General features: G+C 32.1%; 5 protein-coding genes across 25 annotated transcripts; 3 read left to right on the plus strand and 2 right to left on the minus strand.

Annotated features, from left to right (window-relative positions):
* Positions 1-49: 49 nt before the first annotated feature.
* LOC128872367 (cytosolic non-specific dipeptidase) lies at positions 50-4,540 on the plus strand. Of its 4 annotated transcripts, none has more exons than XM_054114979.1 (6): positions 50-145; positions 2,009-2,112; positions 2,221-2,671; positions 2,741-3,169; positions 3,241-3,714; positions 4,142-4,540. In XM_054114979.1, the coding sequence occupies exons 2-6, from the start codon at positions 2,072-2,074 to the stop codon at positions 4,187-4,189; spliced, it is 1,443 nt and encodes a 480-aa protein (XP_053970954.1). In that variant the 5' UTR covers positions 50-145; positions 2,009-2,071; the 3' UTR covers positions 4,190-4,540. The 4 variants fall into 4 exon arrangements, with proteins under 4 accessions (XP_053970954.1, XP_053970956.1, XP_053970955.1 ...); XM_054114981.1 differs by having other exon boundaries at positions 104-149; XM_054114980.1 differs by lacking the exon at positions 50-145 and adding an exon at positions 354-604.
* LOC128872368 (alpha-L-fucosidase) lies at positions 4,529-7,215 on the minus strand. 3 transcript variants are annotated; one of them, XM_054114986.1, is made up of 7 exons: positions 6,899-7,215; positions 6,219-6,503; positions 5,843-6,094; positions 5,401-5,763; positions 5,107-5,325; positions 4,749-4,972; positions 4,529-4,668 (listed from the first exon to the last, which is right to left on the minus strand). In XM_054114986.1, the coding sequence occupies exons 2-7, from the start codon at positions 6,484-6,486 to the stop codon at positions 4,576-4,578; spliced, it is 1,419 nt and encodes a 472-aa protein (XP_053970961.1). In that variant the 5' UTR covers positions 6,487-6,503; positions 6,899-7,215; the 3' UTR covers positions 4,529-4,575. The 3 variants fall into 3 exon arrangements, with proteins under 3 accessions (XP_053970961.1, XP_053970960.1, XP_053970959.1); XM_054114985.1 differs by having other exon boundaries at positions 6,688-7,214; XM_054114984.1 differs by having other exon boundaries at positions 6,219-7,214.
* Positions 7,216-7,666: 451 nt separating this feature from the next.
* LOC128872370 (ubiquitin carboxyl-terminal hydrolase) lies at positions 7,667-9,355 on the plus strand. The gene is made up of 7 exons (XM_054114988.1): positions 7,667-7,803; positions 7,878-7,889; positions 8,079-8,207; positions 8,288-8,442; positions 8,521-8,662; positions 8,730-8,805; positions 8,948-9,355. The coding sequence occupies exons 1-7, from the start codon at positions 7,768-7,770 to the stop codon at positions 9,103-9,105; spliced, it is 708 nt and encodes a 235-aa protein (XP_053970963.1). The 5' UTR covers positions 7,667-7,767; the 3' UTR covers positions 9,106-9,355.
* A 1,008-nt stretch (positions 9,356-10,363) lies between these two features.
* LOC128872362 (serine/threonine-protein kinase PRP4 homolog) lies at positions 10,364-19,453 on the plus strand. 16 transcript variants are annotated; one of them, XR_008456162.1, is made up of 16 exons: positions 10,364-10,509; positions 11,068-11,238; positions 11,317-11,563; positions 11,633-12,114; positions 12,617-13,295; positions 13,418-13,768; positions 13,849-13,934; positions 14,011-14,157; positions 14,235-14,388; positions 14,612-14,864; positions 15,648-15,886; positions 16,296-16,496; positions 16,843-16,963; positions 17,061-17,206; positions 18,198-18,271; positions 18,741-19,453. XR_008456162.1 is itself a non-coding variant. In XM_054114969.1 (12 exons), the coding sequence occupies exons 1-12, from the start codon at positions 10,505-10,507 to the stop codon at positions 16,494-16,496; spliced, it is 3,015 nt and encodes a 1,004-aa protein (XP_053970944.1). In that variant the 5' UTR covers positions 10,364-10,504; the 3' UTR covers positions 16,497-17,297. The 16 variants fall into 16 exon arrangements, 1 of the variants encoding a protein (XP_053970944.1); XR_008456163.1 differs by having other exon boundaries at positions 17,064-17,206; XR_008456159.1 differs by having other exon boundaries at positions 16,296-16,963.
* On the minus strand, positions 18,762-22,911 carry LOC128872369 (inositol monophosphatase 1-like). Its single transcript, XM_054114987.1, has 7 exons — positions 22,703-22,911; positions 21,722-21,855; positions 20,414-20,673; positions 20,144-20,249; positions 19,891-20,042; positions 19,583-19,762; positions 18,762-19,487 (listed from the first exon to the last, which is right to left on the minus strand). The coding sequence occupies exons 1-6, from the start codon at positions 22,760-22,762 to the stop codon at positions 19,656-19,658; spliced, it is 819 nt and encodes a 272-aa protein (XP_053970962.1). The 5' UTR covers positions 22,763-22,911; the 3' UTR covers positions 18,762-19,487; positions 19,583-19,655.
* Between the last annotated feature and the right edge of the window lie 5,083 nt (positions 22,912-27,994).

Raw genomic sequence — 27,994 nt, forward strand, 5'->3', positions numbered from 1 at the left:
CACGTGGTATAATGCAGAGCTAATCCGGTTTATTATTTTTTTCTATGTAGGTTGTCTTAGTCGGTTTTATGGTTTTGGTTCTGACTTTGTAACATTTTGGTGATAACCAGTGATAACATAAAGGAGAATGTGTATGTGTACTATGGTTAGTAAGTATGATTTTACCTCTACTTTAGATAAAGCAAGAATTATCATTAGATTGCGGAAGTTTATGGAAATGCATATTTTTATAGGAAACAGTTAAAAGAATGGGGCCTGGACAGAAATTTGTTTTTTTATTAGAGTACTACAAAAATACATTTTTTGCATAATACATATGCTTTGTATATTTGTATCACGGTGTAAGAAAGATTATACCGTGATTTCTGTTTAAAAACATATACAATAATATGTTTTGAGTATGTTATTTACCGTGCTTATGTGAAATATCTATTTTCGACAAATTACATACTTTCGTCTATCAGCAAACTTTCGTATCATAAGTATCGTTGTATACTGTTCACATAAATACAGGCCATATGAATTTCTGTAACCTCGAATTGCTAATCAAGCGTTAGATGTGACAGTTTGTGTTTGAAATTCGAATACTTCACTTCGTGGAAAAGTAAGTCTCTTGGTTTTTTTAAAAATGCCAAAAGTTAGAAAAAGTAGAAAAGCATTAATACTAAGTTGGATCAAAAACGATTCCAATTTTCTTATTAATGACAACGATAATAATGATAACGATGATAGAAGCTTTTATCGCAAAATTCAATCGGAATATATATGTATAGTATAATACATTTAAAAAATATACCTGGTGATCGCGGTGAAAAAATTAGAAAAATATGTAATACTACCTTAGAAAGAAATGTAGGATTTTCTACATGATCGAAGATTTCAAGTATTTTATTAGAGTAAATTAAAATACGCACCGGTTACTTCGTGTGACGTAAAAGGGCCATTCTCCGCGTATATGTAGATCAATTATGTCAGAAAAATTTGGAGAAAATACTTGTAATTTATTGTCACGCGAACTATAATGTATCGGAATAATTGTGAAAAGTATTTTATATATGCGTATATAGCGGATATTCTGTAACATACTAATATATTCCTTATTATACTACATTTTATATATATCTTGCATATTTTCCATATTTTTCGTGCATGAATGTCATATGCGTGTTATATATTTATCGTGCATAAATTTCCGCAGTCTATTTATTATAGTCTATTTATCATGTGGTATTTGATAGTATTAGTCACTGGTAGGGATCTTGTGAGGTCGTAAAATCGATCGGAAATCGATTTTAGTAATCTGACGCCTTTTTAGACAAGGATAGAACTAGACTTTTCGTTCAGGATCGTACGATATCAGAATTAGGAGGTTGATATTTCAATAACTTTATTCTTCATTTCAACAATTAACATTGTTTCTTAATTTTAGTTAAACCCAAACCCAAATCTTTCAAAGAATAATCATATCCATCATAGCCACCCAGTGAATGTATATGAATAAGTTTCAATGCATTTGACCGTGTTTTTATTTAATCTAATTTATCAGAAAAACAATTCTGCAAACTACAGTTCTCAATTACATTTAGTTTATAAATTATATTCATTATAAATATGATGTTATCAAACTTTAAAGGCATCTACATAACTTCTAAACTAAATGTGATAGAAAATTGTAGTTTCTGGTATTATTTTTCTGATAAATTATATTAAACAAAAGCACAGTCAAATAGTGATTCCATGGAAATCGTAATCATGCTTAATTATCAAATAAAATTAAGTTAATAATAATTCATTATAAGTTTAATACCACTTCAAGGAAAATTGATTGGTTATTTTATAATATATCATGTAATCCAATTGTTATATATATATATATATATATATCATATTCTAAAACATTTTTGATCAAACTCAAAATATATGTGTCACTACTTGAAAAAACATTCTGTACTTGATAAAACAAGATAAAACAAGATAAAACTGATTAATTTACTACATGTGTTCACAGAATATATCTTTAGTCTGTTGATTACCTTTGGGAATACTATCTGACTTAAGTAAAAATAAAAAAATGGCTTCTGAAATTCCAGCACCGTTGAAAAATTTGTTCAGGTATTTCAACAATATTCAGTTACTTTATACATACAAAATTTTATTTCATTTTAATGCATTTATAACATTATTAATTTTATTCTAAAATAATTATTACTTAATTTTTAGTTACATTGATAAGCATAAAGCAGAATATATTAATAATTTACGAGAGGCAGTAGCTATAAAATCTGTTTCTGCATGGCCTGATCATAGAAATGAAATAGTTCGAATGATGAAATGGGCAGAAATTAGATTAAAGGATCTTGGAGCTACTACAGAGTTAGTAGAATTAGGGAAACAAACACTTCCAGACAAAAGTGAAATTCCCCTTCCTCCTGCTTTGTTAGGAACTCTTGGATCTGATTCAAAGAAAAAAACTGTTCTTATATACGGGCATTTAGATGTTCAACCTGCATTAAAAGAAGATGGTTGGGACACAGAACCATTTACTCTTGTAGAGAAAGATGAAAAATTATTTGGACGTGGAAGTACAGATGATAAAGGTCCTGTACTTTGTTGGATACATGCACTGCAAGCTTACAAAGCTATTGGGCTTGATATTCCAGTCAATCTTAAAGTAATTATTCAAATTTGATTGACTTTCCTTTTTTATCTTCTTTCTATTAATTATTTTTTTTTATTACAGTTTGTTTTTGAAGGTATGGAAGAAAGTGGTAGCGAAGGTTTAGATGATCTTCTTTGGGCACGTAAAGATACATTTTTGCAAGGTGTTGATTATGTGTGTATATCTGATAATTACTGGTTGGGTACCACTAAGCCCTGTATCACATATGGCTTAAGAGGTATCTGTTACTTCCAAGTGGAAGTAACTTGTGCTGCTAAAGATCTACACAGTGGTACATTTGGTGGAACTGTGTATGAAGCAATGGCAGACTTGATTTATTTGTTAGATACATTGGTTGATGTTAATGGAAAAATTTTAATTGATGGTATTTATGAGAATGTTGCTGAAATTACAAAAGAAGAATTGGCAACCTATAAAACAATAGAATTTGATGTACCCGAATTTAAGAAGTCCGTTGGAGCTGGTAGATTGGCTCACAATGAAGACAAAGTATGTGTTTATGATATGACATTAAATGTTTTTATTAGTATAAGTATTAATGCGTTTTATTATTTTTTCAGATTCAATTGTTAATGCATCGATGGAGACAACCCAGTTTATCACTTCATGGTATAGAGGGTGCATTTAGTGAACCAGGTGCAAAGACCGTTATTCCAAGAAAAGTTATTGGCAAATTTTCAATTAGGATAGTACCAAACATGACTCCTGATGATACTGTTGAGAAAGTAACAGCATATTTAAAGAAGAAATGGGCTGCTAGAGGTAGTCCAAATATAATGAATGTTAATCTGGGTCATGGAGGAAAACCTTGGACTGAAGATCCCAATCATCCACATTACATAGCTGGTCGAAAAGCAACCAAACATGTTTATAAAGTGGAGCCTGATTTATCGCGTGAAGGTGGTTCGATTCCAGTTACTTTAACATTCCAAGAAGTAACAGGCAAAAATGTATTACTTTTACCAGTTGGTGCTGGTGATGATGGAGCACATTCTCAAAATGAAAAGTTAAACATCCGAAATTATATCGAAGGTGTAAGTACTTTTTGTTTAAACAATATAGTCTGTTAGAGTCTTGAGGAAAATTTAATGTTGGTAAGAAATGACAATTACAATTGAAATGGATGATCGCGTTAATCGCTCACGGCACTTGACTATTCAGTGGTGTAATAGCATTGAAGAATAACTATTAATGTAATACATGATAGTCGCAAGCGACTAATAATTGAATGACAAAAAATTACATCAATGTCATGATTTATTATACATTAATTATAATGCAATGCCAGAGAAATAATTTATTAATTTAATAGTCAATCGTCGTGAACGATTAATTTTAGTAATTGATTAAACATTAATAGTGATAAATCTTCTGACTAAATTTATAATAGCACTATTAATGTCTAACTCTGTTATAATTATTTTACTAAAATTCAATAAGTATATATTACTTTTGTTTTAGACTAAATTACTTGGAGCTTATTTATATGAAGTGGCTCAACTTCAATAAATATGCATATTATATAATATATATAACAAAAGTAGCCTAGGTAACAGCGTTCGGGAGCAGCATTTACGAATTGGATTTGGCAAAGATCTGTATTGAATATTTCAGCAGATAACACTCTACATTCAATCTACTGATAAGTAAATGTCAGCAGAGTTTCTGATTTTCTATTACATAATGCAATGATATTTAAATAAATATCATAATTAATATTACATTTTTGCAATGTATAATTTTTTAATCCATTTATAAATCACAAAAGGGGACAAATAATACTGCATAATTTATATAAGTTCTTTTATGATCCATATAAAATATATTATTTGTAATAAAATAAAGGCATTTTAAAAATCATTACTTTTTTTCATACATGTATAAGACATTATATATTACTTCTGTTTTATTTTTAATACCCAAGCTGGTTGTCCTTTATGGAATTGTGGTGGTAAGGCTATAGTAACATGTTCACCTTCATTTACCCACTAAAATTTATCATTCCATATTAGTTACAAATCATGTCAATTGGAGTAATTTTAAATTCATAGTTTATTATGTAACATACCAAAATTGGTTGTGCACATCCAAGCAAGAAAATCTGTGTGTCACTAGGTACTTTAAGCGATCCTAAGTATAATTTTCCATTGTCTGGCCAACTAAGAATTAGCACATAAATTTGTTTCTGGTTTTTGCTTTGTGTATACCAAACGCTCCCAGTTAGAGTATCATTTTGCCATATCCAAGGTTTAGTATCGTAAATAGCTTCTCCATTTATTGTTAGCCAATCACCTATTACAAAATTATTTTCTTATTACACTTTATTGAACTATTTTTGAATAATTTAAATTTTGCGTTCTGATCTGAATATAAACAACATTTTAATATACTATCCTCTAAATAGAATGTAAGTATTAAAATCATACCCATTCCACGGAGTCTTTCTTCAAATATTGGAGAAATAATACCATCCTTGGTTGGTCCAACATTCATTAATAAATTTCCTCCACAACTTACTGTAATTACTAACTCTTTTACCAATTCTGGTAAAGTGAAGTATTCTGACAAAACAGCATTTCTACGAAATCCCCATGATTTTTTATCGATAGTCATACAATTTTCCCATTTATGCGGTTGTAGTATTCCTAATAATTTTATGTAAAAAATGGATGAAGTTATAAACTTTGATTATTGCATTGATATGAAATTTTAATGTTTACCGGGATTATAACGATCGGTACATGTATAAAAATCACCATGATGACATGGTATATCTCTACCCCATCTGTCATTAACAACAATTGTATCCTTTACTGGACTTTCGTTGTACAACCAAGATAAAAATTCTTTTGATTTCCAGTAATTATCTGATGCTTCCCAATCACCATCTGACCATATAATTTCTGGTTTATACTTATTTATTAACTCGTGTAATTCAGGAATTATTTTTTGCTTAACAAAAATCTCTGTTGTAAAATTATTTTCTTTATCAAACAAGTAAAGAGGATTATACCATTCATACAATGAATGATAGAGACCAAATCTCAAATCAGTTGAACTTCTAATTGCCATTGCCAATTCACCTGATTTAAAAATTATTAGTAATTAACATGAAACTAATTGTCAACAATAGTAAACACAAAACTTAAAAATGATTAATACCTATAAGATCTTTTTGTGGTCCTACATCCATGGAGTTCCAGCTGAAGGAATATTTTGAAGGCCATAGTGTGTATCCTTCATGATGTTTACTTGTTAATACAATGTACTTTGCACCTGAAGCTTGAAATAATTCACTCCACTTGGTGGCATTGAAAAATTCAGCAGTAAATTCATGAGCAAAATCCTGATACGTAAACTGTGGTGGATATCTTTGTTTCATAAAATCATGATATTTGGTACTACCTTTTTCCTCTAAAAATGATAAATTCAGATTTCTTTTGTCTGGCAGTATATTAAATTGCATTAATTTAAAAAAAAAAAGACAAGTCTTATTATAATTATAAAATACAAATTAATAAATAAGAAAATAAGTTACCTTTCCAATTATTCCAAAACCATTCTGAACCAAAACTAGGGACACTAAAGACACCCCAATGAATAAAAATGCCAAATTTTGCATTGTCATACCAAGTTGGAAGTGGTCGGCTGTCTAAACTATCCCATGATGGTAAATATCTAGATGACTTTGCTTCTCGGGTCCAGAATAATTCACGACTATCTTCTGATTTTATTACGATATATTGCTTTTCTACTGATGCACACAGTATGCAAAGAATCAGTAGAATATAAGTGTGTAGAATCATTATATGTCCAGTATTTACTGAAAATATTTTGTACGTATAACTAATAAGAGTAGTTATTCTTTTATTATTTAACAATACAAAAATTAGTCTATAACTTTGTTACATCGTTTGATATTAAATTAAATTAGACAAATATTGTTAATATGTTCCTTTATTATTGGTTGTTTAATTTAAAAGAAAATTTTAAGTATATATACATACGCTGTTTAATTGGAAAGATTATTCATAAGTAAATGGTAAAGTTAATATAATTATATTATATAGTTAATTAATTATTTTATAAATCCTTTACTATGTTTTAATTTATTATTATACGTAAGGTAAAAGAAATATTTGGTACTTTCCCAGACTTTTTCAAACAAAGACTATAAATAACTGTTGCAACGGATAAAGAACGAATAAGAGTAATTACGCTGAGTTAAATGTAAAACATATCAAATATTCCATAAAAACAAACTGATAATTTCGTTATCAATTATTTCGCTTGTTTAAAACATGTTGACAGTAGCCAATAACGTTCTATCAATGGCTCAAAGCTCGAGAGCTTTTAACTGGGAATAACATTCGGCAAGCTTGTCGTGGTGCAATTCAAGTACAAATAATAATTAAATTTTGAAGATAAAGATCTTTCGATAACTGTATTGTTGTAAACCGTAATAATCTGTAATTGACAATAGTTTTTTTTTAAACTCTTGTTGAACAGGTGCGCAGGAGACAAACTGGCGCCACCAACGGAAAGTAGGTGAACTACTAGATAGTTTTTCCCGTTTTTCAAGCACAATAATGAAAAAAACATATAATAATTATGCATTTCGTAATCAGGGAAAGTAAATCTATCGTCTCGTCAAGTGTTTTTTGGAAAAAACTGAAAGAAAAAAAATTTTCTGCCTTTGAACGTATTTTTAGCATGTTTCAAAAGCGAATTTGCAAAATGTGTAACTATCCCCCGCAGCGGAATTTTATAAGGAACAGTTTTAAAAAAAACAGCCGGAAAGGTCGCTTCCTCGCCTCATAAAATTACAATAACTGTTTGGAAAATTACAAACGTTTGACATCATTCTGTCTTTGTCTCTACTGCGATTGTTGTATCTCCCTCTCTGTCACAGCATCATTGGAGAGACAAGGATCTATCTATCTTTGTCCTAGAGCTTCCTACTTTTTCCGCAACTGTCGCTGAAGTCAACTCGGAGTTTTGCTGGGTCTCCTGCGCACCCTTTAGTTTGTAAACTGTTTGTAAACCGCTCAATTTGCCGACAAACCCAATAAATACGAAAGTACATAATGACTACCTGGATACCTTTGGAATCAAATCCAGATGTAAGAATTTATATTTCTAAATTAAAAATACACAGGTTTTGTTATATTACTTAATTATTTCTATTTTGTTTTAGGTTATGACAAAGGTAAATGACCATGACTTTCAATTGTTGATTCTACTCTTCGATGTGTCCTTCATATGTATCGTGAATATATATTTTTAGAATCATAAGATATTTTTACATAAATAGAATAATTTTCTTTTCTGTTAAAACAAATTCGTTAATAATTTGTTGGTTACTAAGCCGAATTATAGATCGTTTATTTGTTTACAGTTCTTGCATAAACTAGGTGTACCAAAAGAATGGAGCATTATTGATGTCTATGGGTTGGAACCAGACTTATTAGCACTTGTACCCAAACCAGTTCTGGCAGTTATATTACTTTATCCTTTATCTAAAAAGGTTTAAAATTAAAACTATATAATTATATTTGTTTAAAGCACCATATACTAATATGCATTATGTTTTTATGTTTCTAAAAGGATGATAAACTAGAAGATGTAGAAGAAGATGTTAAAGAAAGTGATAAAGTTCCTTCAGAACCAAAAGATCCAGATGTTTTTCACATGAAACAATGTATTCATAATGCTTGTGGAACAATTGCATTAATACATAGTGTTGCAAATAATCTAGACAGGTAAACTGATGATTGAAAATACAAAATTACATTTACTTTAAGTAAAATACTATAGTTTATGCTTTTCCATTTTTGCAGCATAAATCTTCAGGATGGTTTTCTAAAAACTTTCTTAGAGCAATCAAAAAATCTTTCTTTTGCGGAGTGTGGTGAAGTTTTAATGTCTTCATATGAAATTAGTGGTACGCATAAAGAATTGGCACAAGAAGGGCAGACAGAGGTATGATACTTATGCTTGCTATGTAATTTGTTATATAAAAAAAAACGTTACCAAATATGTTTTGTAGGCACCAAGTGTGGAGACACCTGTGTACCATCACTTTGTGGCATTTATACACAAAAATGGAGTGTTGTATGAATTGGGTAAATATTTTTACATTGGTAACTTTAGTAGATGTTTTGAAATAAATAATATTAGAAGAATAATAATTAAATTATTGTTAATAACGGTTGATATAATAGTTTTAGTATAAAAAATACTAGTCGCGTAACAATATTTTATTAGATGGACGTAAACCTGCACCTATTAATCATGGCCCAACTTGTCCCGAGAGATTATTAGAAGATGCTGCACGTGTTTGTAAGGAATATATGGCTCGTGATCCGGAAGAAATGTGCTTCACCGTCGTTGCTCTCAGTAATAGTGATGCAGAAGCACTATAGCTCCATATCTAATATACTATACATTTTACGATAATTGTTCAAATAATTTATTTTGCATTTTATATATACAATGTTTCTTTTTACCCCATTTAATAATATTTGCTTACTATCGCAGTGCAACACGTGTATTCATGAAAGATAAGTGTATCGACAGATGTTCATCTCACCGTTTTATATAAAATAATCTTTATCCTTAAAATAATATAAACGTGGGAAGTATCTCAAGCCAAATAAAAATCTGATTCTAATATATGAGTATGTAATATGAAAAATACCATACCTTCCTTTTAAATATGTAGAAATTATCTATTTGCTTTACATTCACTATTTAATTTTTTTAAATGATTTCATTATTAAAAATACACCGATGAAATTATTTAAACGTATTAAATTGTATAAATACTTCCATAAATAAATACTATGTGATTTAAGAATGAAGAATAAATTTTAAATTGTCACAGTTTCTCTTATGGGTTCCCGCTATTTTCGCTCAAATAAATAGCCATCTAGCGGTGAATATGCCGAACTATTTGATTTGATTTGATTTGATTTGATTTCCTTTATTTGAGTGATAGTCCTGTCGAACTACTTGCACTTTTTTTGTTCCAGTATTGCTTATTACAATTTACCCTAACTCATATTCTAGCGACGTGACTTAAAACAAAGGTTCCCACGGCGGAAGCAATGACTTCGTTCGATGCAATACCTAGCTACGATTATCGATAATCAAGAAAATTAGTAATTAGACAGAAATAAATATGACGGACATGAGACGCGCACTCGCGATCGCGGGATCTGTACCAACCGAAGGATCATCCAAGATTGTTAAAGACTGCGACGGACACGAACGATTATTCAAACGAACTTTCGTCGCGATCGCGTATACTTCCCTTAAATATTAATAATAATCGCGGTTCGATTGTTTTAAAAAAAAATGGCGTATTTCTAGCAAACGGCCCGTTCACCGATTTTGACGTGTGATATGTCGTTAGATTCGTCTTGTTGAGTACATTACTAATTTCTATGTCTTTGTTTGAGGAAATTCGTTTATTTGTGTAAAATTTGCTGTAAACTTTCAATAAAAAAGTATCGTTGAATGTTAAATGTCATTCTTCCATTCACTAGTTGTAAGTACATGTTTGTAGATTGTCAAAATTGTTAAAAATTGTTAAACTTAGAAAAAGTTTTATATCATAAATATACTTTTACAAGACACGCGAATACAGAAACCGGAAGCAACCCTTTGTTATCGATAGTTCGAAGCCTTACCGTGATATCTCGAAATAACACGATCGAGCATACAAGATGGCGGCCCATTAAAGAGTTCATATATACGTGTAGTTGTTTTGTGCAGTGATTCTGTAGTTTTTTTCTTAACAATAATTTACCAAGTATAAGCATGGGGTAAGTCGTAAATTTCAACAAGCATAATTACATTGGTTACGAAATCATCGCTTTCGGTGTACAAAAAGATACGTAAGGTAGTCTGTTTACATCGCATATACTTACGTGATCTTCTGTTTATTTTCGGAATAAATTTCGTACACATTTAAAAAATCTTTTTTTCTTTTTGTATTACGTAAGATGATTGAGTGAATTACTCGACAAATGGTATTTTTCTTATACTACGATTTTTAGTGTGGATTCATTAAGAAAAAGTAACCTAATTTTTGTGTCTTACAACATTAGTATTTCGCAATAGATCCCGCTCAATTCTACTGGATTGTATCTGGGTAATTATTATATCACGTGGATCACATTTAAAGTAATTGTAAATGAAAAGGAAATTAGTTATATTAATCTATGCTTTTGGAAATTGTATAATTGTAGTTCGTAAAGTATGACTTACTTTATGAGATTGAAGGTCCTATTTGACTGTAATATGTTAATGAACTGAGTAAATGAACATCATATATCTCTTATCATCTTCTTTAATCAATTAATTTTAAAATTATGTTTCAGTACGTCAGATCTAGAATGTTTAGAGTCTAAGAGAGATATTGTTGGTATAGATTCTGAATCTGACATGTTGAACGACCAAAGAAAGAAAAAGAAAAGAAAGCATAAGCATCACAAGCATAAGAAAGACAAAATAATTGAAAGAGAAGATGGAAAAATTGATCGGCAAGAACGGTATGTCCAATATATATTTTATTCGTATTTAATGTCCAGACTTAATTACTGAAAATATCATCAAATTTAATATTTTAGGAAAAGACATAAGAAACATAAGCGACCCAAAAAGGAAAAAGAGGTCGAAAATGGATCTTTGGAAGAAAAACCACCTAGAACAATTCAAAAAGATGTTGGTGTTAATGGCAAAGTGAAAAATTCGTTACTAGAAGTGGTTTCTACAGAAGAAAGTGAAGATGAAAAATTAATAGATTTAGATTCAGATGAAGTAGACTGTACAATCATTGAAGATGATATTGATCTTGAGGAGTTAATGAAACAAAAGGTATGTCTTTGCTCAAAAGTTTTGCACATAAGAAAGAGGACTTCTAATCATAGTCCAATACTTCCACAGGAACGGTTACAAGCATGTTTAGTACAATATCTATCGGATGAATCTGAAAAGGAGGATAAAGAACCAGAACAAGATGAAGTTAAAGCTACGGAAACACCTGATGTTATACTTGTTGAAGATGATAGCGAAAATGACAATATACCTCCTAAGAAACGAGCTAGAAGCAAATCTGGCAGTAGGGAACGTAAAAAAATAACAAAACCTGAAAGACGCGTTGTAGTCGATATGAGCAGAGATCGAAGAAGTCGAGATGACCATAAAGACAAACGAAGAGATTCTGACAGGAGACGAGAGGATAAAGTACGTACTAAAGAAGAATTAAGGAGGGACGATAATAGGAGAGATGACAGGCAAGTACGGAAACCAAGCGATAGGCATAGAGAGGATCCTCGGAAAGATGATAATAAAAGAAGGTCAGAAGATGAAAAGCGTAAAGATTCTATTAAAAGAGACGAATCACGTAAAAGAGAACAAGACAGACGGTAAGTTGAAAGTAAAATATTAATAGAAATACAAGTCACACCTCGATAAGTCGAAGTTACAGAATAATACAAAATATTTTAAATATTGTAAACAAATTCAGTATTGACATTGATAAAATTGATCTAGAATTCATAATAACAGAATGCAAAGGAGACAGAAATTATATTTTGGTCAATTATACAAATTCGAACAGTAATTATTACTATTTCTTTAGTTATCAAAGATTTACGAAGGGAAATGAATAACCGTTCGACTTATGGAGGCTTCAGACATAAGGGATCTTCTCATTTTAGAGGTTTAAAAAATTCGAATTTTTTATATTTTTAAAAATTATAGGATGTCTGAAGTATCAAATGTGAACTTGATTCGGCTTGTTTTTTCTTTTAAAAAGATTTCTGAAAATGATACATTTTTCAAGGCGCTAAATTTAGAAGACCCTTATAGACATTGTAGCGGGTAAAGTTGTAGCGAGTCCAACTATATTTTAATATTCGATTGTAGAGAAGAAGATCGACGGCGAGATGTAGATCATCATAATAATGCTAGATCTCGTAATGATTACAAACCCGTAGATAGGTCCGATAAAGTTTCTGCGTCGAGACGCGACAGTCGCGATAGATTGGGAAGCCGAGAACGGCAAAGCAGTCGAGATCGTCATGCGAGTAAAGATCGACCTGCTAGTCATGATCGTCGTAGCCGTGATAGACCCTCCAGTAGAGATCGGCATAGTCGTGATAAAAGGGACAGCAGAGAGCGCCATGCTAGCAGAGATCGGCACAGAGATGGTCGAAGCAGTCGTGATCGTAATGATCTACGAGATCGACGTGATAGTCGAAATCGCGAAAGAATTCGGGAACGCTCGAGAAGTATAAGAAGATCTCGTAGTCCTGTTAGAAGTAGGCTGGATAGAGATCGCAACGATCGGTACAAACCCTCGAGGTCGTTGTCTCGAAGTCGAAGGGACAGGGACAAGCATGCTAGAGACCACGATAGAGATAGAGAAAAGAATGGTAAGAGGGAACGTAGCGATAAATATAAAGACTCTTTATCTGAAGGACTCAAAGTTGAACATTCGGAAACTTCGAGTGAAGAAGATATCAAAGACATTGATATTGAAGAAGAGGAAGATGAGGAAGCAATTATAGAACGTAGAAGAAAACAAAGAGAAGAACTTCTCAAAGTATGTGAATTACTAAGTATCATCTATATTTTTGGTATAGATGGATGCTACTCATGAATTCATTTATTCCAAACAATCAAACAATTCTTATAATTATATTTTTTGTTCTTTTTTTTTTGTAGAGGTTAGGCGGTCCAAATGAAGATTCAAACATGTCTGGGGACATAAACACTGTTCCTGCTACTCCACCTTCAGAAAGCCAATCAAACGTATCGCAGAAGTCAATAGAAATCCCATCTAATAATAATGAATCCACATCAGAAAGTCATACCCCACCATTACCTGAAAAACCAAAGTCACCGCAACCAGTTAAAAAAAGAAAGTCTAGATTTGAAGACGCGCCATTAGAAGATATTGACAAAATTGACGATCTAAAAACAATAGAGAAAATTAAACCAGACGAAAAACTTAACGCGAAAAAGTCAAACGAATGGGATATGTTCGCTGAAGCAGATAACATTGGCGATTTTAATGTACGTTTATAATCCCTTATTTTTTATTGAAGTTCGTATACATTATTCAAGTTTATTTAAAATGTTACTCTTTTACGCAGAGTCCCACTGTCGAAGGTAAGCGACAAGGTGGACCAGATAATCCAAGTTTAACGGACAATTGGGATGATGCAGAAGGATATTATAGGTAAATTATCTACCCTTCATGTTTTGTTTATAACTTTCGTATAATATTTGAATTATAAATTTAATTGTATTTCTAGAGTACGAGTGGGCGAAACGTTAGATTCGCGATATGTCGTTTACGGATACACGGGTCAAGGTGTATTTAGTAATGTTGTAAGAGCTAGAGACAGCGCTAGAGGCAATTTGGATGTTGCTGTAAAAATAATCAGGAATAATGAAATAATGTAATTATATTATATATCTTGCTCCCCTACAGTATAAATCAACAATCAATTAAACGTATCCTTTTTTGTCATTTCAGGCATAGAACTGGCCTTAAGGAATTAGAAATTCTTAGAAAACTGAATGATGCAGATCCAGAAGATAGATTTCATTGTTTACGACTTTTTAGGCATTTCTTTCACAAAAATCATTTATGTATGGTTTTTGAACCTTTAGCTATGAATTTAAGAGAGGTAGGTATTCTTTATCGCTACTTCTGTCAAAAATAACATTATACAGGTCTGAGGCGCTTAAGACAGACGACCTGATTAACTTATTTAACCAAATACATGGTTATACCTAACCTACAATTTAACTACTAACGAAAGTAAATGAGATATTCGGATGGTCTATCCTAAGTGTCTTACTTCGAATATCTGTTACTAATTATTATATTTATTATATAAATTTATTTAGGTTTTAAAAAAATATGGGAAAGACGTTGGTTTACATGTTAAAGCGGTAAGATCGTATACGCAGCAACTTTTCCTTGCTCTCAAGTTATTAAAACGTGCAAATATTCTGCATGCTGACATCAAACCGGATAACATTCTAGTCAGTGAAAGCAAGTTAGTATTGAAACTTTGCGATTTCGGATCCGCATCCCATGCTCACGAGAATGAAATAACACCATACTTAGTATCAAGATTTTATCGAGCACCCGAAATTAGTAAGTATTTCATATTTTCATTACTAGATAAATACATATTTTTTAGACTGAACAATTATGCCAATCTCTTGAGTTATTTATTAATTTACATAACATGTTTCTAAGAGTAATTTCTAAAATTCAGTTGATTCAAAAACTCAAGAGATTAACCTCTACTTACTCACCACTTTTTCTACTTTAAACTAGCTTTTGGTAGCCGTGCACTATGTCCTTTAAGAACATGGCATGAACCAGTGGTTTCCAAATCTTTTGGAAGGCGTCGCCTTATTAACAAAAGAATTTCTAAATCGAGATTATATTTAAATTTCTCAATGGTATTGATAGATGTAATGGATGAATATTAGTTAGAAATTTAGTTCTCTTTATAGAATTAGTCACAGAAAAAGTTAAAATTATGCAAGATTAATATACTCATATTGTTATTTTTCGATGATTAATGTAATACAATCTGACGTTTAGGTTATCTATACGTCCTTATATTAAAAATTTTTTTTCTTCATCCTTTTGGAATGAACCACCACTCCCACCCCCTTCGAGGTTGCGCCTCCCACTTTTGGAAAACATTGGCGTAAAGGAATCAAAAATATATATATATATATATATCTAATCTGAATAAATAATTCTGTAGCGGCTACATTATATTAGTCGCATATACATGTATAGTATATGTTGTAAATATTAACGGAAACTGTGTGACAGACACCCATATTGGGGAGATCTCCACTGTCATAGAGATGTAGTAACAATTGCCACGTTCTGGAAGTTAACATTGCCATTTTCTAGTTCTTGGTATACCGTATGATTTCGGCATTGACATGTGGTCCGTGGGATGCACCATATATGAATTGTACACGGGAAAAATAATGTTCTCGGGCAAAACAAACAACCAAATGTTGAAATTCTTCATGGACCTAAAAGGCAAAATGCCTAATAAACTGATTAGGAAAGGCACATTCAAGGACCAGCATTTTGACACAAACTGCAATTTCCTCTATCATGAAGTTGATAAGGTCACAGAGCGGGTAAGTTGTCTTTCTACCGTTTTTTTCCATTCCTGTTCTTTGCCGTGTGGTAAGTGTATAATGGTTTTACATATTTATAAATTAATACAGTAGAACGTCCATTATTTAAACTAATAAAGAGACAAATTTGTTCCATAAAACAATTTTTTGGGTAGTTAGTCTAAGAAAACTAAAGTTTCAATCACATGAAAAAACAACAGGAAATAAAATAATTTGAGAGATGTAATTTAATACGAAATTAGTAAAATTGTTTACATACGACAGATACGTGTTTCAATGTACACATTGTTAGTGTTGGGCTTGTTATGCTTTAGACAAATGTTTAATTTGTGTTCCGATGATCGACGTTTTGTTGTATTAAAATTCTAGTCGTCACGAACTATAGAATTCTGAATATCTGTGGTTTTAGGAAAAAGTTGTCGTGATGTCAACGTTATCTGCCACTCGTGACCTTACCGCTGAGTTAGGTGGAAACTCCTTGCCGCCGGAACAAAATAGAAAGGTTGGGCAACTGAAGGACCTCTTGGAGCGAACGTTGATGTTGGACGCGGGAAAGAGAATCACTGTGAACCATGCCCTGGCACATCCCTTTATACAAGAAAAGATCTAGGTAACCCTGTCCGGGGTCCTTCCACATCGGAGAATTCATTAACGTAACTTTGCAAAATGTTTGAAATGACACCGCTAACGATTCGTTGTATACTATAAAACATACTAACATAAGGCGGTGTCTCCTTATATTGACTGTGTCCTGTATCCGTTTTAGCAGAAAGAGGCGGTGCAAAATTTCACGTTTCACTCGCTCCTTCTCAATAATAATGAAAAAACTTTTGGAAATATATATATATATACACACACACAAACATACAAGGGAAACAAATGAATTTTAATCAAACGCATGACATTGTACTCTATCAATCTGAACTGTATTATTTAATGAATGATAACTATTGCAGGTCAATAGAGTGCAATATTTTTATAATAATTATAACCAATACGAACGATGAATAAGACATTGGAGTTCACCGATGCATTTACCAACGCAAAAAGCGACATATTTGTACGACTCGGAACAATGTAGTGTATCAGGGCGTAAAAATCTTTTTTGCGTGTAAATTTTTGAATACAAGTTTCGCTTAGATTTGGTTTATTTCTTCTCTTTCTCTGTGCACAGCAGCTATAAATAATAAATCAACGATGACGCTAGAAGAAGAGGCTCGCTGAATTACGTGGTAATCGTATTCTCTTCCGTGGACGATATGAACTGGGAAAAGTGACCGCCTCTTTCAGCACTGGCCATCGATACTTAGCATAATGGTGGTACATAGTATTTTTCTTTTTCTTCATCTTTCGATTAAAAAAAAATAAATAAATAAAAAAAAGCGCGAGTTCTTTAAGAACAATAATAATATCTCGTATAAATTATTATATCATAAATCATTATTGATAATGCGTTTACGTTCGCGACAAGGGGATTCCGTGTTTGTGAAATTGTGAAACATACGAATCTGATGATTGATCGTACCGGTTCACGAACAGTTTTTTGTTGTTCTTCTTCAGTGCCGGTACGGCATTGAAGTTCTAGTAAAACAAGGAGTCTTGTACTAATGAAGAAGAAAACAAATTGTATAATAAGTAGGTGACTGAAATAAAACGACACATGCTTAAAAGAATGAGAAACGAGCCCTGTATTTTATACTTTCAGTCTATTCGCGCGCTGCTCGTGCAATTAGAAGCACGCACCGTAGACGTATTTCAATCCATAAATAACATATGACAAAAAAAATGTAATCTGTTTTTATCTAGTAACGAGATATAATAGGACAACGTGTGTTTTAGGAACTGCTGTAAAATAAGTCGATATGTTAACACTCATTTACTGTTCGATCTTTAATATCATGGATAATTATTTTTACGTCTAACTTTGCATTTATTTAGATATCAATGTAAAGAAATATGAAAATATAATAATGTATATATTTGCACTGAGAAATAGAAGTTACAAATATTTACCAGTGAATATTGCATTACGTATATATATATATGAACGAAAATAATTTAACACTCGATATTAACATATTAATAGCGATCGTGTTTATTATCTTCTAAAATTTGTATAATTTGATTTTAACAGATATCTGTTTACGGCATACGATTTCGCATCGTAGCTTCTTAAATTTTATTTTTTTTCCTTTTATTTAATATTGAGTTGTTCGTTTAAGTAAGATACAACAGAACGTCAATGCTGTTTGAATGGTTCATGGTATGCATTTTTACCTGGCAATATTGTACGAGGCTGCTTATGTTTCAGATGAGTCTTCGATTCAAAGCATCGTTAAGCGCGAGTGGACCTTTGTGGGCTTTTAACGCCGATCCCGTTGCAAGGTATTCTTGGGGGACTGCCTTATGGGATATTTAGTATATCCGTTTTTCGTTAAACGACCTGTATAGACAATCAGAACCTCCATATTGCATCGCAAACAAACTCAAGTCGTTGTAACAATCATACTTAGTCTGTTCTACTTGGATGTAGATAAAATTTTACACTCATACAGATTTAGATCATCATATATCATTTTAAATAGTAAATTACAAAGTTATACTCGTAAAGGTGATAAAAAGATAGATATTAAACTTGCATTATTGTATTACTATATAAAATGGAGCACTTGAGTACTTCAATCTTATCTGTCAATAGCTATAAAAATAAAGAATAAACTTGGTTAAATTGAGATATCAAAGGGGGGAAATAGATATTTCGGGCACATTTCAATACAGAAATAAAATGAATACACAGAAATTTAGATTAGTTTACAGTTTTCTAATTGGCAATTTGGTAATGTTTCACTTGTAGCCCTCCCTGTGAGGAGGGGAGGCAATGGAAGAGGTGATGAAATCAGTTGATGGAAAGCAATGATGAAGGAAATGGCGTGAGATCGTCGCAGCTGCAGCTTGACAACTGTATTAAAATGGTGCCTATCGCCGAAAGGATCGCCGAATATTTAATTAAATTTATATCAGCAGGAAGGTTTGTCTTGTTTCGTTGAAATTAATGAAATCGTAAGTATGTGAACAGGTAAGGTACATATGCGTGAGAATTACAAATTATTACATTAAATTAAAACAAAATACTTAAGTTATATTAAAAATAACATAATACTAATATTTATGGCCTTCAGTTTTCAGATTGCTAAATACAAAAATCTTAGAAAATAATTAGAATACAGTGAACAAGTTTTAGATGCAAAAAGTACTATAATGTGACATGTAATTCGAAAAGTGTAACACGGAAACAATGATCAGAACAAATTACACATATATTTAGCGGGATAATTAAGTTTATTTCATGTTACATTTTAATATAGTATTTTATATTTAGATGTAAAGAGCAAATCACATTTACAGCCATAGAATATCCCTTTCGTTAATATTTAACATTGTTAGCATTTTTTTTTTATCATGAATATGTAATTTATATGAAATTTAGATTTATAATACATCTCTTGGATATATTGTCATCTTTGTTTCAAACGTCTATGTAAAATATAAGTACATTCTTTAAACATTTATATGTATTTTTCTATTTATAAACCTTAAATGCCTGCGAAAAAGGAAAAAATTGTCATGGTTTGAACAAGATTAAAATTACGTTTCGATATATGACGAAACGAAGTACATAATACAAATTATACGTACATTAAATACAGAATCACTTCAATTTTTAATTATTGAGTTTTGGGTTTATTTATTTATATCTATTTTAAGATTTTCAGTCGCGTTCGGGATAATACTGAACCAATACTTTAGCTAATTCCTGAGCCAAGTCCATTGTTGTTGCACACAAGACTCTTCTGCTCATGACATCAAATGGACCACCTAAAATTAAAGCATTAAGAAAAAGTAAAATCACTGAATCTAGATAATTTATTATTGTAATAAAATAATTATACATCATACATTAATTATCTTCAAAATAACTAATAACTGTAACATGCATTAATTACCTGCCGGATCTATACACACACCACCAGCTTCTCTTACAATAATATCACCAGCTGCAATATCCCAAGCGTGAATACCGAATTCAAACGAAACATCCGCTCCGCCTAGAGCGACCATGCACATGTTTAAAGCTGCAGATCCCAAAGCTCGTATTCTGAAGCAATATAACAAGAAGAACAAAATTCTCTTTAATAGAGATCATAAAACAATGTCTAAGTAAAATAAACGACCAATCTCAAATCGAAAACGTTTTACCCGTGAACTTTTGGAGTAAGATTGTTTGCATTCTCCAATACAATTTTCATTTTTTCAGGATCCCTGCTTGTGCCCATTTCCATCATTACGAGTGCCTTGCGCAATTCTTTAGAAAAATAAAGCGTAATTCGTTTCAATTTGGTATATATGTAAACTTTGTAAATATAGCTTTAATTTTTAAACGATTTTATTATTTTAAAGTTCAAAAGGTAAACGCAAGTTAATGCGATTATTGATAAGGTGTTATTGAACAACATAAAATTTAATTACCAGTTACTTCAGAGACTTGAATGGGTGCCCCGTTCAAAAATGCACCTTGACCCTTGCGGGCAGTAAATAGTTGTTCCAAAATCGGATTATAAACGATTCCAATTTCAGCAACTTTATTAATAAGTAACGCAATTGATATGCAAGTGTGCGGTAAACCGTGCACGAAATTCATCGTGCCATCGATTGGATCGATGATCCATGTTGGCTCGTCCGTTAGTTCAATCTTCTTCCCAAGTGAACTCTCTTCCTCGCCAATAAATCTGGAAAAATGTATGTTTTCACTTAAAATTTTACACAGACATTTTCATCAAATACAATGCCACATAATTACATCTTTTTTTTTTTAATTGCAATTTTTGTCAACGTTCAATAACGAAACTTTTAACTTTTGTTTAACGAATTTATCAACATTTAACAGGAAAATTTGTATCTTTTATTAAACCAAGTTTAAAGTCTTTATTAACAAGCAATTACAAAATGGAATTAATAGTTAAAAATATTACGAAATAGATCATACAGCGCAAACTATTCAACTTGTTTAATGCTAATTTCATTTCTGTCTGGTTTTTTAATGAATGATATTTTTCGCCCCCTTTAAATCGGCATATTTTTGGAATACAAATAAATTATTTCGATTGTTCTAGAACGTTATACTAATGGAAAATTCCAGTTAAACATACTACGGAACCCTTAGTAACCATTCTTATCCCCTTATGGGTTATAAGCACGCAATAATGAGCTTAATGGGATAGAACGAATCGAAGGTTTCGATGGATAAGATCAAATTATATTCTACAGAGTTCGTCGCACTTTATGTTTCAGGTCAGAAATATTCATTGTTTACTTTAAGATTAGTAAAAATTTTAAGCGTTTATTAAATTAGTGCTCAACAAGTATAACAAGTTTTTTCAACATGTACTACCAAATTCATCCACATTTATCAACACAATGTTCAAAATCTATTAAATAAATGTTCAACATTGTTCAACATATATTCAAATATTTAATACCTGATAAAGAAAACCATGTAATACCTGTTGAAAAACTTCGCTGAACGTCCACAAAAATAATGTTACAAAAACTGAATAAAAAAAGCACAACACTTGTTCTAAAAATTATTAGGATTTCCTACTTTTTCCACACGTTCATATGTATCGAAGAAATAGCCCGAAACTTTTTGAAGGAGATTGCAATATGTATTGACATTGATCGTGAGATTGTGATTGTTGTTCGTTATGATGAAATTTCCGAACTGTTTGTGACATAAGACAAAACATCTATTTAAATATTATAAATTATAGAACGTACTTGTGGTCTGCATATTTCGAAGATATACCCTCGACTAACAATTTCTCAACTTTTTGATCCCATTCAGTAACAAGATCGACTTCGCACGACTTTATCATCGGATCCTTCGGTTGATTAATTTTTTCCCGAACGATCTGTAAACGATATGATTCAACTCAATTATTTTCCTTAATTTCGTATTTTTTACGCCTGTTCATATCGATTACACATAATTAAATAAACTTGAGATGGAACAAATCGTTGTTAACAAATGTTTTCTCAAATAAATGTGAAAGTAGAAGTCAAATAGCAATATAATGAAAAGATTTAAAGTACCAGCTAATAATTATTTAATGAGAATTCTTCCACTTGTACATGTAATTAAGTAACACTCCAAGTTTTTAATGTTGAGAATTTCAATTTATTTCATCACGGAAATAAGTCACGAAAATTGTAATTGTACATAAATTTTAACGTAAGTATAATACAATTCATTTGTAAAGCATGCACATTAACATTATAGGTTACATAAACGATAACAACGTGGTCAGTCATTACAATGGACATGGTAACTATAAATCCTATTAGAAGTCGATATAATTTATTATCAATCCAACTTATAAAATTACAGTAATTGCAAATACATAATATCCCCCAATAAATTGTTTTTATCGTAATATTATATCGATCGATTTTACGATAGAATTAACATTACGTTAAACAAAACAACTTCAAAACAAATCATTAAAACGAATGACTGAACATCGAGCAAGCATGCATTAATACTTCATAAAGTAACACGACACAAACCTGTTCGAGGGGAATACAAAAACAAAACATATATGTATATATTTATATATATACTGACTAAGAATTTTATTGAAATCCATGTTTGTGTGCAAAATCGTTAAACGTAGTATCTATTAACTAAGAATAACTCGATTCTCCAAAACATTTTTTCCGCGTGTTAGCATCGATTTTATCAAAGGAACTGACACTTACCGAGCCAGCTTCTTTAACTAGTCGAAGCACTGTCAAGTAATATTCGTCAATTTTGGACATGATTCAGCGATATGTTCGAACGAGAGAAAAAAGGTACACAATTTCAGACTCCCGGCATAACCAACACTGGCAATAACGTCGTGCGTCCAATGGCAACGGCTACCGACTGGCTGACGTAACATCTTGTCAGCTGGTTTTAAACAGGCGGTTTTATCTATATAAGTCACCGAAGTGAATCGCGTGGTCATGTGATGAATCGTAGGTAAATAAACTCGAATCACGAATCAGCTACACAACCTTAACTCGTGCTTCACTATATACAGGTATATTTAAGTCACGATTAAAGCAGTGTTTAATTGTTTACTCCCAAATTTCGAACTAGTTACTGGACGATCGCAGCGTCACTTATTCAGTGGTCAATTCATAAAATACATCCATTCTTGTAGGAGAATCTAGAGACGCGGTAGCGTCTTGACGCCAAGTACATGACAAAATTTCCACCACCCTGTACACTGCACTGGCGCTGGCGCTACCACGTATTTTTTACTCGTAAAATTGCGATTCCAACCTAACCTGAAACTTCCTTCATTAATATCTCATCACACCTGCAATATTTTCTAAATTTAAAGGCATTTATCTTATGTAAATCTCGTGTAATCTTTCTAATAAAACCAAAATCATAAAATCGGTTCGGTCCATGTACAACTGAGATATCCTAATATCATGTCATGAATCGGTCAGAAATTGTAGATTTTTCTTCTGATTCTGACTCTTATTCTTATTGTTTTCGTCAACACTTAGCCAATAGGAGCTAAGGCCGTTCGTCGATTCGTCGACTCTCGGAATCAGTCGGCAGGGCTCGTCGGCCGGAATTGTAATATGGCTGCCGCTCACATCGCTCGTTCATTTCTAACCTGTATTACCTGTCAGTTTGTATTTGTGACATTTGGACGCCGTAAATTGAATAATTATTTTAAAGGCTACGTGTAGTGATACTGTATTGGGAAGTATATGGTTATCACTATACAAATTATCTTTGTAAAAAGAAGTGAGATCCTCATAAAAAACTTCAAAAAAGTAAAAAACTTATGCCAAGTTCATGAAAAAGTGGAGGACTTAAAGAGTAATCATAGAAAAATAAAAGATCCCCCTAAAAAAATTCAAGAAAGTAGAAAAAGATGTGAAATCGAAATGAGCAGCCAGTACTTGAAGGTCCTTTCCAGTAAAGTGCAAGGTGACACTGTGTAACATAATATAAAATTCTGTGCTTTTCAACTATGCGCAGCTAAAATGCTGTGTTTAACAGTGCAGACGTTTAGATTCTAATGACAACTCATGTAAACTGACTGCTCCGCACTTTGACGGTGAAATGAAGAAGCTAAGTAGTGTATCAACCACAAACTGAGACTGTTTAAACATTTGCCTAGATGTTCGTGGCCTGGAAGTCAAATGCTTGGCAAGGCCAGGCAAAGCATTCTCAGATCATCAATACCCTTACTTTCTCTCATGCAGACTTTCACATAATTTCTCAATTTAAAACTTTGACAGTATGAGTACATTTTCATTTTATTGTGTTTTAAAATATTTCTAAGAACATTCATTGACATAGATACCTTTTCTCTCACAAGCTTCCAGATAATTTGTCAGTTTAAAATGCTGACAATATAAGTACATTTTTATTATTTTACATTTTAAAATAATTCCTATTCATCAAAACCTTGACCTTGCCTGGCCATGCCAAGCATTTGACTTCCAGGCCACGGACATCTAAGCAAATGTCTAAACAGTCTCAGTTTGTGGTTGATACACTATTTAGCTTCTTCATTTCACTGCCAAAGTGTGGAGCAGTCAGTTTACATGAGTTGTCATTAGGGTCTGAACGTCTGCACTGTTGAACGCAGCATTTTAGCTGCGCATAGTTGAAAAGCACAGAATTTTATATTATGTTACACAGTGTCACCTTGCAGTTTACTGGAAAGGACCTTCAAGTACTGGCTGCTCATTTCGATTTTACATCTTTTTCTACTTTCTTGAATTTTTTTAGGGGGATCTTTTATTTTTCTATGATTACTCTTTAAGTCCTCCACTTTTTCATGAACTTGGCGTAATTTTTTTGCTTTTTTGAAGTTTTTTATGCGGATAAATAATGGTGGAAAGAAAGTACAAAGATTTTAGTGATAAGGTATATTGATCTAAAACAATCGCAAGAGCCATACCTGTCCATTCTTTTACCGGAATAAGATACTTAGGGCAAAAAAGAGGGAAATCAGAAGGAGGATAGGAATAAGTGAAGTAAGGATAGAATGGGATGGACCGATTTAGCACAGTCATGTGTAGAAATAAGATTAGACAATAAGTGTGGAAAGAGATAATTATGAATGAGTGTTGTAACGGATAGACAGGTACCATTGGGTCAATCCATTGGGTGGTGGGACGAGATATGCAATAGTAACGCATCGAAGTTTAATATAAGGGAACAAATGCAATACTGTTTAAGTCTGACGAGATATATGTATATTGTACGGGTTACGATTTTTGTACTCTAGTTGTATAAGGAAGTTTTTGTTGAGCGGATTATATGATGTGTAAGAAAAGCGTAAACAGCCCGTTAAGGGTTAACGCTCAATAAAGCAATACAATACAATACAATTAGTTACATTGAATGGGTATCAACTTGGGTACCAACTTGTAAAAAAAAAAAAAAAAAAAAAACCACAATTCTTAACACGATACTGTTCTTTTTGGGACAAATTATTCGATCTGATATATAATATTATTATTATTCCATTAGCACTAGTACCACACCCCTCTGGTTACTAAATAATTTTTGTAACATTATTTTTTTATAAGTTTATTCTCCCAAGAAACGTTTCACCGTTTTAATTCTAAGGTAGAACATTTTATATTATTTACAATGTCTGTTAGAATATTTTTAAAACAAAAGGTTTTTCAATTGTATACAAAATTTGTATTTATTTTTTCCATTTTTTTACTTAAGTGCGCTCATTCGCTTTTACTACCGACGGATGGACATCGCAGGCAAATGAAAATTATATGTCCGTGACAGTCCATTATTTAAATGATAATTTCAAATTAGTCAATTATACTTTAAACATTGCTGTTATTCGTGAATGCCATACCGGTGAAAATATCAACAACTACCTAAGACATACTTTGGATAAATGGGGATTCAGCAATACCAATTACCAGATATATTTCATCACCGACAATGGTGCAAACATTGTAAAGGCAATCAGATTATGTAATGCGTGGGAGAGGATCCCCTGTTTTGCTCACACATTACAAGTAAGCAAAAAGTATCAAGCAATTCAAATGTTAAACAAATTAATGTATTGTCAACATTTCAAATCTACATGTACTTTATTCTTTTCAGTTGATGGTGAAAGACAGTATTAAAGAATGTGGCCACTTGGTCGACATTTTAAAAAAATGCAGCAACCTTGGGCGACGAAACTGATCTCAGCTTGCCCAGGTTTATGATGTGCAGGCCGTGTATAATGTTTGATAGGCGTGCTAGCTACGAGGAGTGTAATGTCAACTCGAAACACTGTGGAATGTTTGGGGATCGAGCGAACGATGATGATGTATTCGTATCTTAATCAGTCGCGACGAATAGTGATGTTTGCGGGTGAACAAGCAAATTAGTATGTACATGGCAGAGAAAGTCATTCCAACGGACAACTGCATTTTGCAATGGTGGACAGAGAACGAAATTCGATTTGTCCATTTAGCGCCAGTGGCCAAAAGTTTATTAGGCATTTCAGCAACCCGAACCTACAGTGAGAGGCTATTTTCTAGAGCTGGCAATATTGTCACGGAAAAGCGAACATGCTTGTTGTCAGACAAAGTTAAACAAATCTGTTTTTTAAATGCAAATTGCATATAACATTTTTTTAATTATACTTTTATTTATCTACATTATTTGAATAAATTATTGTAATATTATTTAATTTTTATTATTATTATCATCATTATCCGACTATCATAATTACGGAATAATATTTAAATATATATACAATATGCTCAAATTTGTTCTACGCTTCTTTAATTCATTTAAACACTCCATTTGTTGCATACTTTTACTTCTAAAATTTTTTTAAAGGATACAAACAATCGGATTATCACTCGCCAAATTAATATTGAGTGATTGATTCAAATGGATCGAATTTACGGAGTGCGTGCGTTTCGTCTCGGAATTGTCAGTAGACTCATCGGTAGGGCTGCATCTGAAATTCCTGCCCTAGACGCGTCGTTTTCTTGACGTATGAATTTCGAAATCGTGACGATTGTTTGAGTCTCGATATTACGACTCTTTTTCGACCAACGCACGTCGAGAACGATAAATAATTGGTTGAGTTCCGTGTTGAACTCTATTCGACCAATCGTTAATAATTCGATACATCAATTGACTGAATCCAAAGATTATTCAGCATTATTCGACTGATTGATTATGGAAAACGAAGATGGTTGACGAAGTCTCGATGATCGACCTCAGTCAATCAATCTTACGTTGAATGCTGTATAATCAGAATAAGCCGAATATCAAGGATTCTAACGACCAATTGATACGTGATTTTAATTCAGAACCGTGTCTGATGAGCTCGATCGTTTTCGGTCAAAGGTCTATGAAAAACTGAACTACTGCAGCTCGATTCGATTATTTCGTTGACCCCTCTTGTGAAAAGAGGAGGAAATCAAGTGAATTGCATTCAAGTAAGCGGGGAACCCTATCAATGGGTTAAGACAAATGAATTCAACATGAGTGAAACGAGAAATATATTAATTCTGTCTTTGTCTGGTTAGCCATGTCAATGTTCAATCGATATATTGATCTTTCGGAACAGCTGATTCGTCGCTATTTTGGTTAACGACAGGCTCTCGAAAGATCAAGACGGTTGAACGATTCTGTGTGAAACAGAACACCATTGTTATCCTTTATCCCATAATATTACACTCTATATTCTCTTCTTACTGTCCTACTGTTCCATCTAATTTTTCAAAACTCTCTCATTTCTACTGCTTTTTTATTTTATACCTCTGCAGTAAACACTTTATCTCGTTGGTATGAAATACAAAAACCAAATTAACTGCATAAACATGTACGTATGTAATATATAATATTCATGTAGCTTAGAAGATACAGCAGCAAGGAATAAATTCGTAACAAATATCAGTTAAATGTTTTCTACTTTTTTGATAGTTTCGTACAATTTGTTAACAATATTCCTAATTCTGAGATAGATTCAACACAACGTTGCAGATTTTCATGAT

The sequence above is a fragment of the Hylaeus volcanicus genome, chromosome 2, assembly GCF_026283585.1.
Source record: "Hylaeus volcanicus isolate JK05 chromosome 2, UHH_iyHylVolc1.0_haploid, whole genome shotgun sequence".
Classification (NCBI taxonomy): domain Eukaryota; kingdom Metazoa; phylum Arthropoda; class Insecta; order Hymenoptera; family Colletidae; genus Hylaeus; species Hylaeus volcanicus.

Bases quoted from the DNA above. Each gene is read 5' to 3' on its own strand.
- LOC128872370 (XM_054114988.1), top strand. From the start codon at position 7,768: ATGACTACCTGGATACCTTTGGAATCAAATCCAGAT. The intron at 8,663-8,729 runs GTATGATACTTA...TATGTTTTGTAG, and splicing joins CACAAGAAGGGCAGACAGAG to GCACCAAGTGTGGAGACACC. The intron at 8,806-8,947 runs GTAAATATTTTT...ATATTTTATTAG, and splicing joins TGGAGTGTTGTATGAATTGG to ATGGACGTAAACCTGCACCT.
- LOC128872368 (XM_054114986.1), bottom strand. From the start codon at position 6,486: ATGATTCTACACACTTATATTCTACTGATTCTTTGCATACTGTGTGCA. The intron at 6,095-6,218 runs GTAACTTATTTT...TATCATTTTTAG, and splicing joins GTTTTGGAATAATTGGAAAG to AGGAAAAAGGTAGTACCAAA. The intron at 5,764-5,842 runs GTATTAATCATT...TTTTTAAATCAG, and splicing joins ACCACAAAAAGATCTTATAG to GTGAATTGGCAATGGCAATT.
- LOC128872369 (XM_054114987.1), bottom strand. From the start codon at position 22,762: ATGTCCAAAATTGACGAATATTACTTGACAGTGCTTCGACTAGTTAAA. The intron at 21,856-22,702 runs GTAAGTGTCAGT...TATCGTTTACAG, and splicing joins TAGTTAAAGAAGCTGGCTCG to ATCGTTCGGGAAAAAATTAA. The intron at 20,250-20,413 runs GTAATTAAATTT...ATTTTTCTAAAG, and splicing joins TCAAGTCTCTGAAGTAACTG to AATTGCGCAAGGCACTCGTA.
- LOC128872367 (XM_054114979.1), top strand. From the start codon at position 2,072: ATGGCTTCTGAAATTCCAGCACCGTTGAAAAATTTGTTCAG. The intron at 2,672-2,740 runs GTAATTATTCAA...TTTTTATTACAG, and splicing joins ATATTCCAGTCAATCTTAAA to TTTGTTTTTGAAGGTATGGA. The intron at 3,170-3,240 runs GTATGTGTTTAT...TTATTTTTTCAG, and splicing joins TGGCTCACAATGAAGACAAA to ATTCAATTGTTAATGCATCG.
- LOC128872362 (XM_054114969.1), top strand. The intron at 11,564-11,632 runs GTATGTCTTTGC...ATACTTCCACAG, and splicing joins AGGAGTTAATGAAACAAAAG to GAACGGTTACAAGCATGTTT. The intron at 13,769-13,848 runs GTACGTTTATAA...TCTTTTACGCAG, and splicing joins ATAACATTGGCGATTTTAAT to AGTCCCACTGTCGAAGGTAA.